The sequence below is a fragment of the Schistosoma mansoni genome, chromosome 2 (assembly GCF_000237925.1).
Source record: "Schistosoma mansoni strain Puerto Rico chromosome 2, complete genome".
NCBI classification, from domain to species: Eukaryota; Metazoa; Platyhelminthes; class Trematoda; order Strigeidida; family Schistosomatidae; genus Schistosoma; species Schistosoma mansoni.
In genome coordinates this window covers 13,356,843-13,368,943 of record NC_031496.1, presented here as the reverse complement: position 1 = coordinate 13,368,943, position 12,101 = coordinate 13,356,843, and the positions used below count along the sequence as shown (strand labels likewise).

The following is a 12,101-nucleotide window of genomic DNA, read 5'->3' as shown; positions in this document are numbered from 1 at the left end:
TGGTCGATTGTTAACAGCTGTCATTCAGAGGATGATGGGAAGCATATATTTTCAGTTTGAACATCGAAATTTATGTTTTTATTGAGATAAAAAAGTCACCTCTGATCTGTTGTTTACCTGTGCCCTCTTTGGTTGGCTTATGGAAGGGAAAAATCAACGATAAATGCGACTATTGTCTATGAGTATTGACTGATTTTAATATTACAGGCAATAGAGATATACACATCAATAAATGAGGTCAATGAATCATTTCACATAAAAGACATCACAATTTACATGATAAAATAGTTCAATAAGCAGTCTCTAGAATTTCTCTTTAATGGACAAAAATATGTGTAGCTGTAGAATGTTGATCTTCATTACGTCCTAGTACAAATATATGCTTTTTTAACCATGCAACTAGACGACTAGTCAATAAATCAGCACCCATTGCACCAGCTTCCAAACCAACTCCATCAGCCGTTCCGTCATTAGCATATGGTGCACTCGGTGCTAGTGCATGTCCAATGCACTGTGCACCGCCGGTTAAATTAACGCCTTCGGTTAAACATTCTTTAAGAGATTTTGGAATTAAATTACATCCCATCAATGAATTGGCCTGGCAAGCTAATAAAGAGCTTTCAGTCCATCCTGGCAATGATGAACTAGTCGAGTGAATTAAAGGTTTTTCATAATGTGATGATGGGAATGTATTGGCAGTTCCAGTGATTGCTGTAAATGATAAATTTTCAGAATGACCTGTTGTTGGACCTGATGGCAAACGGCTATTAGTTAGTGGATCAGGTAAAGATAACAAGAGTAACAGTCGATTATATGGTTCTGGTGGTTCCCATTCGACACATTTTTGTAAGCGTTTAAGCATATTACCTGGTAGCTAAAAATATAACATAACAAAATAAATTCAAATGATAATGATTTGTAATATAGCATGACATTTTATAGACTGTTTTGAAATTATAAAGCAAACATTGTAATTCAGACGTATCCATGTGATGGACAACGTTCTGCCTGAAGTGATAAAAGCTTTGAAAGTGAACCAACTAGATTAGAGAACTCATCACCAGCAAATACACTCATTTGTACTCATTTTTGTGATTTATTTTCACCTGAAAGTCTTAGGGTTAACCCAAGTGAAGTCGTGAGTGTATGTTACTAATGTCCTTAAGACTAATACAAAACAGGCATCTAGTCCTACATTATTTTGACTGGTTTTCTAGTTGATATGACTTTGTAACAGGGATCTCTACTGGTCACTTGATAAATTCAATGTTACTTACTTACTTACTTACGCCCGTTACCCCTCGTCGAGGAGCATAGGCCGCTCACCAGCATTCTCCATCCAACTCTGTCCTGAGCCTTCCTTTCCAGTTCTTTCCAGTTGCTGTTCATTCTTTTCATATCTGCTTCTATTTCCCGGCGTAATGTGTTCTTTGGCCTTCCTCTTTTCCGCTTCCCTTCACCATTCCAAGTTAGGGATTGAGTCGTGATGCACATTGGTGATTTCCTTAGTGTATGTCCGATCCACTTCCAACATCTTTTCCTAATTTCCTCTTGAGCTGGAAGCTGGTTTGTCCTCTCCCATAAAACGCTGTTGCTGATAGTATCCGTCCAATGGATGTTGAGTATTTTGCGTAGACAACTTTATAAATACTTGCACCTTCCTGATGATGGTCGTTGTAGTTCTCCACGTTTCAGCTCCATACAGTAGGACTGTCTTGACGTTCGTATTAAAGATTCTGACTTTGAAATTAGTTGAGAGTTGTTTTGAGTTCCATATATTCTTCAATTGTAGAAATGCTGCCCTTGCTTTGCTAATCCTCGTCTTTACATCTGCATCCGATCCCCCTTGTTTATCAACGATGCTCCCCAGGTACTTGAATGTTTCCACCTCTTCCAGAGTTTCGCCATCAAGTGTAATTGGATTGGTGTTCTCCGTGTTGCATTTGAGAATCTTGCTTTTTCCTTTGTGAATGTGGAGGCCTATCGATGCAGAGGCTGCTGCTACATTTGCTGTCTTCATCTGCATTTGTTCGTGTGTATGAGAGAGGAGGGCTAGGTCATCTGCGAAGTCCAAATCCTCTAATTGATTCTGAGAAGTTCATTGTATTCCGTATTTCCTTTCAGATGTCGAATTCTTCATAATCCAGTCAATCACTAGAAGGAAGAGGAATGGGGAGAGTAGACAGCCTTGTTTGACTCCGGTCCTTACTGGAAATGCATCTGTCAGCTGTCCTCCATGCACCACTTTGCACTGTAGTCCATCGTATGAGTTTTGGATAATGTTGACAATCTTTTCAGGAACTCCATAGTGTCGAAGAAGTTTCCATAATGTTCTCCTATCCACGCTGTCAAACGCCTTCTCATAGTCGATGAAGTTGACGTATAGTGATGAGTTCCACTCAACTGATTGTTCAACGATGATCCGTAGTGTCGCAATCTGGTCTGTGCACGACCTATCCTTACGGAATCCAGCCTGTTGATCCCGAAGTTCGGCGTATACTGTGTCTTTCATCCGATTCAGCAGCACTCTGTTGAAAACTTTTCCCGGTACTGATAACAAACTGATGCCTCTGTAGTTCTCACATTGGCTCAGATCTCCTTTCTTTGGTATCTTGATGAGATATCCTTCTTTCCAGTCCATTGGCACTTGTTCCTCTTCCCAAATCTTCTTGAATAGAAGGTGAAGCATGTTTGCAGTTATTTCAATGTCTGACTTCAGTGCTTCAGCTGGTATATTGTCAGGTCCTGCCGCCTTCCCACTTTTGATTTGTCTGATGGCCATCTTGACTTCTTCGATCGTTGGTGGAGTGACATCTATAGGAAGGTCGGTGTGGGCTGCTTCGATGTTCGGTGGGTTCAATGGGGCTGGTCTATTCAACAGTTCCTCGAAGTATTCTGCCCATCTTTTCCTCTGTTCTTGAATCTCAGTGATTGTCTTTCCTTCTTTGTCCTTGACTGGTCTCTCTGGTTTGCTATATCTCCCTGCCAATTTCTTCGTTGTATCATATAGTTGTTTCATATTCCCTTCTCTTGCAGCTTTTTCCGCCGTCGTTGCTAGTTCTCCCATGTATTTCTGCTTGTCGGCTTCAATGCTTTTCTTCACTTCCCTGTTTGCTTCTGCGTAGTCTGCTTGTGCTTTGACTTTCTCTGCTCGTGTTCGGCTGTTGTTAATTGCTAGTTTCTTGTTCTTCCTTTCTTGAATTTTGTCCAGGGTTCCCATAGAGATCCATTCCTTGTGATGATGCTTCTTAGGACCAAGAACCTCCTGATACGTTGAAGTTAGTGCTTCTTTTATCCCTTTCCAGTTGTCCTCCAAAGTAGTTTCTTGTTCTTTCAGTAGATCCTGTAGAGCTTGGAACCTGTTGTTGAGAGTCATCTTGAATTCGTGGAGCTTGTCAATATCTCTAAGGAAGGCTATATTGAACCTTTGTAGTGCTGTTTGTCCAGTTGTCCAGTGTTTCTTTAGCTTCAGTCTCATCTTGGCCACAACCAGGTGGTGATCTGAAGCTATGTCAGCTCCTCTCCGGGTTCTCACATCTTCCATTGATCTTCGGAATTTTTTGTTGATACAGATGTGATCTATCTGGTTCTCTGTGGTGTGGTCCGGTGAGATCCATGTAGCTTTGTGTATGCGCTTGTGTGGGAATATTGTGCCGCCTATAACCAATTTGTTGAATGCACATAGGTTTGCAAGTCTTTCGCCATTTTCATTTCTCTCTCCTAGTCCATGTCGTCCAATTATATCTTCATATCCTGTGTTGTCCACTCCAACTTTAGCATTTAGATCTCCCATCAGAATGGTGAGGTCCTTTCGTGAGCACTTCGCTATAATTTATTGCAGCCTTTCATAGAACTGATCTTTATCATCGTCGTTGCTATCATTGGTGGGTGCATAACATTGGATAACGTTCATTGTGATCCCTTTCTTCTTTGTTTTGAATGATGCTTTTGCAGAACAAAGTGAATTAAAACTATCTTTCGATGCCAACTCAATTACAACTGCAGTCAAAACAGAAAAACTAAATTCCTATTTTTTTCATTGTGATATAAAAAAGGACTTGAATAGGATATCGAATATCATATCATATAGCTGTGATTAATTTATTAATTCTTATTTTTAACAGAACACCAAAGCACGAAATGTATATTTATGGTAGTCCTAATATATATTTTTTTTATAGACTAATCAATTTTTTCATGGAAAAGATAAATATATCAGTCGGCCATAAACAACTTAAGACCTGAATATATTAGCACAGCTATGTGAAATTATCAAGATGAGTACCTAACTAGTAGTATGAGTGGTAGTAAAGGATTTATATATATATATATTAAACTTTTTGCTAAAATATCTCTTTGAGGACTAGTGATACTATCTAGTTGTCAAAACTGAAGTAAGTAGACGTAACATTCGAATATGAGATTGAAAATTTCGAAATCAAGTGTTTTTACCACCAACCAATCGGTGTACACATATTATTAAAATTGTGTTCATTTAAAGTTGACTTCAAAAATCTATTGTACTATACATACAGTCGATTTCAAGTAGTGTTATTATTAAGGCTGTCATTGAACACCTTTCCACTATCTACAAACTGTATATTCCTTGATATATTTCAAATAATAACATTTATGTTTTACCAATCACTTTATAATTGATGACGTTGTATTTGTAGTTTACTTTAGAAAGTTTATGATGTGGTAATGAAATTAGACAGAAAGATTTTATGTAGGCACATTATAGATAATCTATTTACTCGACATACAATTTTTAATGTATAAAACAATTTTTTTCTTTCTGTTGAGGAGATCCAGCAAAACTCCCCTAAAAAAACCAACAAAGGCTCTGAAAACGCTAAGAAGCATCCTATCCAGTCAGCATCCACTAGATGTTTTGCCAGAAACATCTAGAAAGTGAGAAGTCACGTGTCGAGTTTCTGATTGGATGATTACCTATGTTGCTACTATGTTTAGCAGCGCTCCAGGATTTTCCGGAAACTCTCTCCTTTTCTCTCGTGTTCAAGTCGCTGTGTAGATTTGGTCTGAGGTTAATAAAAAAGCTTAGGAATCGAATCTAGCGCTCAATTAGAAGTCTTATCACTTTCAAATGTTAACAAGAATTTATATTAACACTCTCTCAGTAAAGTTACCTTTATTTTGAAAACAAACAAACAAACAAACTATAACAGCCATCATTTTTTATATCTTTTAGTTTCAAGAACTGGAAAATCTACTGTTAAATTCCTCAGTAATATCTTTGTGATTATAAAAATGTTTTCCCTTCGGTTTTTTATATTTGAAACGCTAAAATATTTAAACGCTATGAAGTTATAGATTATGTACTTGATTATGTAGCTGAATGTAACTGTTAAAATAAGTAGGTAGTGAAAGGTAATACTGAGTAGGATTTCTAGATCACAACTGAAAAGACAGCATCATTAAAAAAAAGAATAATAATGGTATCAGTTACCTGTTTCTGTCGTCCATGTAAAAGTGGCATCCACAATGTGAACAGCTATAGAAGAAGAATAGTTATTAAGTACGAGTTAATTATAGGGATTATAAGGATACTTGTTTCATCCTATTTATGATACGTCGACTGAATATACCCGATGCCAATATTAATGCTTACAGTGAAACTTGAACTCATATTCATCTCTTCAAATGCTAACACATTTCCCACTAAGCTACTGAGTCAAGATATATACTGGTTTTTTAAATCTTTGTACTTCCAAATATATCTTTTTGAATAGAAGAGGTAAGGTATAAAATATAATCATAATCAGATTATCAACTAACATAAATATAATTTAGTCCATATCCCAAGGCCACTGAATAAGTAAGTTCTACACATAAAATTTCCTCTGAATTTGAAACGTTTTGAACTGCAGTTATTTTTCTTCATCTCATATAGCGGAAACCAGTGGTAAATTTTGTATACTTTATTAAGTTCTGTGTAAGGTAAAGAGTAGTTGATTAATCAACAACCAATGCCAGTCGACTTTTCAAGGTTGATTTACACGATTCAAATATCTAAAATGAAAGCATACGTCCAATAATCTGTTATTATGGTATGCAATGCTGACTGAAGTATGATTACGCTAAGATTTCCTAAGGCTAATCAAGTCAAGTTATAAAATCATCAACAGGTAACATAAGTGACTTTAAGTGGTATGTTATAACATTGACAGAACAAGTGTACATTCCTTCACTCTCCATCATGACACAGCACTTAATTGTTCATTCTTTCTTCGTTTGTATTCTTTAAGTGTATTTCAATATATATTTACTTATTTTCTACTTTCTAATGTCTGCCCTCATGATAAAATATACTATTATTATTCTTTTGAGGATTTATTTCATCACTATGCTGAATAAACGAGAAAAATCATTTCCTTGAAAAAGTTTGGACCAGATTGCCAGGCGAAAAGTTGGATTTACTTCAAATCCATTCTCTGAGATTTTACAAATATATTCTTTCTATTTTAATGTCATTTTGTTTAAGATATGTTTGGATACAACAGATGTTCATCACGCAGCTTCAAATGTTACGAAAAGCCTAGGTTTTTAGTTGTAATTATAATAATAAACAGCTATCTCTCTTCAACATCAAATGTTTCACGGGACTTTCTGTCTTAAAACATTTTTGTTGCACAATATCTTGGCTGTACAATGTATTTCAAGGCTTCTAAATTTCTCTATTTGTGTTCATAACAATTTACGCCAGGTCCTACCAAAGAATAGATACGGGGAAAAGTTATGATTAAAGTGGATAACGCACAAGGCAAAATAACACTGACAACTTGTTCATATATTTCTATGAATTTATCTTCAACAAAGTCTAAAGGTTTATCACTAACTCTAATTATAACCTTTGAGTTCCTATGTTGCATAATAAGTCTTTCCTCAGCAGTTCATAAGAGAATAAAAAGAGTAAGTAATGAGCATAAATCGTAAATGAAAATGCTCGTTAATCCCGAAATCATACTGATAAAAGCAGAAAATGAAGAAATCAGGAGTGATTGAAATAAGCACTAACATAAAAGAGTAATTTTCAACGGGGTCATACGGCTTCATTACAACTTTCAACTGCTTTTCCAATTAAAAGATTCAATTGGCAAAGTGACGGAAAAACTTTGTGAGAAATGCTTCAAAATAGTCTATCGAACATATTAAATCCCTACTAGTCTGAACATCAAGAAACTGACATACATACAATAACATCGTCCATATATATATATATATATATATATATATATATATATATATATATATGAAATGTATGTTATTGAACATACTTTTGAAGCTAATGATGACTGACATTCCATGAGCTCTTCAATAACGGTTAACAGACGACCACTCACAATTACAAACTGTAAATGCAGAAGATAAATTAAGATATTAAATCAGATTACATATATATTCTAAATCAGTATTTATAACAATTGTTTATCAGTACAACATTTATTCATCACAGTTTACGGACTAATGGCTATAGACCTGAAGTGATGTGACTCGAAATCGGTTGCGCTTCTACAATTGTATTCATTTTTTTATAATCGCTTAAACTTTGGATTTTAGTATTAATTCATACCTTTTTGTTGCTTGGTTTTGTTCACCTTTTTTCGAATTGTACTCTATGTCTAACCTCTTTTTTCAACCATCATTAAGGGTACTTCACTGACTTCCCATCTTGTCAATGTCCTCTTGCCATGCTGAAATATTGAGTGGTATCTTTTGGTTCATTACGAATCTATCCTAAGTTCTAATTTTTTGTCTTAAGGAAGAAAAAACAATTAGAGGGTTATTATGCGAGGAACGTCAGGTTTAACTAGCCAATTTCTTGACCATACAGTAACCGTATGCTAAACGTTTTTCGAAGCTTATATATTAACTGATGAAAAGTCAGACAAACTAACTTGCGACTGACTTATTGAACATTCTTTCGTTATAAGAGCTCATTGTCGTCTTATTGATATTGGACTCAATTGTCGAATAGGAACAGATTGGTAATTCGAATAAAAAGCTTGATAGTATGAATCGTACAAGCTCCACCTGTACTACTAAACTTTGTGTCCTTCACGTGTTGCTTAGCAAAAAAGGATTTTAAATATTTTTATAACTATGTGGTGAAACTTTTCTGTTTGTATTTTCAATGTCATACTAGTGAAATTGCGACTTGAAAACAGCTTGAATTAGCTATTTGACTAGCGAGAACTAACCATTTATATTTGAACAGGTTGGTGGATTAACGAAATTTTAGTATATTTGACAGTAATTAGTATAAAAGAGAAAATCTTTGATTATGTATAGTTCAAAAACCTCGAAAATTAATTGTTCCGTATTTTTTAATTTTAATGAATTTACGGATTATTCTTCTTCAGAACATTCGTCATCAATTCCACTGATAATTGTACAAATAGTTTTTTAAAGGGTTGTTAAAGAACTGAATACAATTACTGAGTTTACAAGTAATTTTTATAGGATTAAATGTAATAAAATCTACATATATAAACGTACATCTTCAGAAATTGACAATAGACGTAATATTGTTGGCATAATTCTTATCCAAAAATCAAATGCTGTCGCCATAGCTGCCTTATATTGATTTGAATTCACTGGTGAGAGACTGGCAACAGTTTCACAATAAATAGTCCATACCTTAAATGAATTTTATATTTTTAAGATAATCCAATAATTTCAGATTTAAATGAAGATATGTATAAAGTTTAACATTATTATTATCATTATTATTATTATTACTATTATTGTTATTATTATTATCTAGTTAATCAACGTAATGTTATTTCATTAACAATTTTAGGGATGAAAAAAGTATTTATATTCTATAATTGAGCTCATCACTTAATAAGCAAAGATGGGTAGTGGCTAGCAGTGGAATCCAGGAAGCGCGTTCCGTCCTATTTGGGATTCGTCAGCTGTATGTATCTGCATCTCAGAGTTGATGTTCACTCTGGGACTCGAACCCAGTACCCTTCGCTTCAAACGACATCGCGTTATCCACTCAGCTACTGAGTCCTGAGAGCCACTTGCTTGTGCAATGGGGTGAAGTTTACATTCACTTAGTATTGTTTTTTTGAATCTTCACATTGATGTTTAGGACTGTAATTGATCAGTCTCTTATTGGCATATGTGCATAGGATGGAACGCGCGTCCTGGATTCCACTGCTAGCCACTATCCACCTTTGCTTACAGTGCTTGTGAATTAAGGCAATATCGAGGCAATACGCACAGTATGCACATATGCGAATTAGAGACTGACCAGTTACAGTCCTAAACATCAATGAAAAGATTCAAACAAACAATACTAAGTGAATTCATCACTTAATAGTTTTCTTTTGCAATGATTTTCAAGTCTACAAACTTATAAATCTATTCCTAATTTCTGTCTTTTAATAAAAATAACAAACAAATTATAAATAATTTTTATGTCTTGAATTATGTTTAATAGGCAGATGTTTTACGAAGTATTGTTGAACAGAATACATAGAAAATAATTTAGGTTAACTTCAATTTTATATAGTTGAGATGATGAGTCAATTGAAGCTAGACCACCATGGAAAACCTGGAAGCACTGGACGGCCAATTCGTCCTATTGGTGGTCTATCGGTTAAGTGCTCTGGCGCGAGACTGGTAGGTCCTGGGTTCGAATCTCGCGGGTGCGGGATTTTATTTTATTTATTTATTTAATCACATATATATTGGTACAAAGGGCACCGGATACATATGCGCCACACAAAATAATGAGAATGGGAGGAGAAGGAAGATGTGTATATATAAAAGAAGGAAAAAAAGAAAAGGAGAAGAGTAATGATGGGGGGAACTGGAATGTACAACCAGAAGAGCTCTCTCAGTTAGGAGAGATATAGCCACTCTTTATGAAGAAAGTAAAAGAAGGTTACAGCAGGCTCGCCACTGGCTTCTATTCTGAGCCATATCTGATAACGTCTCTAGCCACTGTGTTGCACCATCTCTCGGACCCCAGCCAGGGAGTCGTAAAGGACCAACAGAAGCTAGCCCTTTGCAGCTTTCTTTCATGCCACGACACTATGTCATACACTGACCTCCTCTCCGCTTTTTCCAACCAGTCCCAGAGTCGGCAAATAATGCACGACGTGGAAGTCTCTGGGACAACATTCGTAAAACATGTCCAAGCCACCGAAGTTGGTGTTTCAAGATGGTGACACCAATTGAATTATCGTCTCTGCGCCCGAACACACGATGCCGAACCTCTGCATTACTAACATGGTGTTGCCACTGGATGTCAGCAATCCTTCGGGGACAACGATGATCGAACACAGAGAGACGTCTAACATCCTCAACTCGGAGAGGCCAGGTTTCACAAGCATAGAGCAAAACTGCTCTTACCGACGCGTTGTAGATCCGACCTTTTACAGCCAGACTAACATCACGAAGGCGCCAAAGATGGCCCAGATTGGCATAAGCCGCTCTGGCTTTCATTATACGTGCATCAATCTCATCACTCACGCCACCACCAGCACTTATATAGCCACCTAGATACACGAACTTCTCAACTACTTCAATCTGCTCACCGTCTAGGGTGAGTACAGGATGAGAATCCTGCCAGTCTTGTAGGAGTACTTTGCACTTGGAGGGTGCAAAGCACATGCCGTACCTGCGGACACTGATTGCCAACTGATTAAGTGCGGATTGCATGGCTTGAGCATTATCGCACAGTAAGACAATATCATCCGCATACTCGAGGTCGAGAAGTCGTTCTCCAGGCAGCAGATCCACACCGCCATTACTTACATCCATCAGAGCTGTTTCCACGATGTCGTCGATGGCAAAGTTGAAGAGGAATGGTGAGGTTGGGCAACCCTGCCTAACCCCACTGCTCGAATGGAACAAGGGAGAAAGGTGGTTGTATGCCCTCACTCTGCCTGAGGTGTTCGTATACAGGGCCTTTAAGATGTTAATGAACTTCTCAGGCACACCCTTCTTCAATAGACAATCCCAGAGAACAGTCCTGTCCAACGAATCGAAGGCCGCCCTGATATCAAGAAACACTACGATTGTTGGCCTGCGATAAGTATGACGGTGTTCTAACATTTGGCGGAGGGTGAAGATGTGATCAATGCATCCTCGACCAGAACGAAAACCAGCCTGCTCCTCGCGAGTCAATCGTTCTCGGGTTTTAAACAACCTACGAAGAATGATAGAAGCCAATAGTTTGGACGCAATCGGAAGTAGACTTATCCCCCGATAGTTGTTACAGGAACAACGTGAACCCTTTTTAAAGATAGGGACGACTATTGACTCATTCCATGATGTTGGAACACTTTCTAGCTCCCAAACCTTTGCAAACAACACAGTTAATTCCTTAGTCAGAAGGTCACCACCATCTTTAAAAAGAACCGGAGGTAAGTCATCTGGGCCAGGTGATTTGTAACGTTTCAAGAGTTGGAGTTCCTTGCGGACTTCCGCCTCGTTTGGTGGATCAGTCGTCACCGGCCATGGGGGGCAGGACAAACTGGTTGATGTTGCCGGAGCAGCAGGCCAGTTGAACTGCCCTTCGAAAAATTCCGCCCATCGTCCAAGACGTCGAGAGATGTTAGTGATTGGTATCCCATCATTCTCGTAGGTTGTTTCACTCACACCAGACTTCTTGCTGCCAGTGGCTCGGATGAGTTGGAAGAGCTTCCGGCAGTTACCAGATGCAGCTGCTGCTTCCATCTCATTAGCACGCTCCGACCACCAGGCTTCTCGGTCCTTACGCCAGCTTTGCCCAATTTCATTAGGTAACAGCCTTCGTTTGTGGTCATACCCACGGTCACCCGGAGTAGGCCGACGGGCTTCCATCAGTTGTAAGGAGCCAGAAGAAACCTAGTGCTTGTAAGTGGGACGTTTCGCGAAGCCGCAAGCGGCTTTACTCGCCATTTTCATGGCGTCATGAAGGTGCAACCAATGCTCATCTATACTTTTCGGTGGGATGGTAGCTAGCCTAGAAGCTAGCTCCGCTCGATACTTACTTGCAACAGAAGTTGTAGCCAGTTTACTAACATCGATCCGTTGATGGCGGTCAATCCTTCGGCCACTGAAAAGTAAGGTGAGATTGG

At 37.8% G+C, this 12,101-nt stretch overlaps 1 protein-coding gene across 1 annotated transcript in view; it reads right to left on the bottom strand.

Moving 5' to 3' along the window:
- Window positions 1–316: 316 nt before the first annotated feature.
- Smp_148250 (hypothetical protein) overlaps window positions 317–12,101 on the bottom strand; it is a gene marked incomplete at both ends in the record, with an annotated part of 98,424 nt that continues 86,639 nt past the window's right edge. The window contains 3 exons of the mRNA XM_018795750.1: window positions 317–874; window positions 7,299–7,373; window positions 8,521–8,661. Coding sequence (XP_018650031.1) covers window positions 317–874; window positions 7,299–7,373; window positions 8,521–8,661 — 774 coding nt within the window. The remainder of the gene's footprint in view (window positions 875–7,298; window positions 7,374–8,520; window positions 8,662–12,101) is intronic.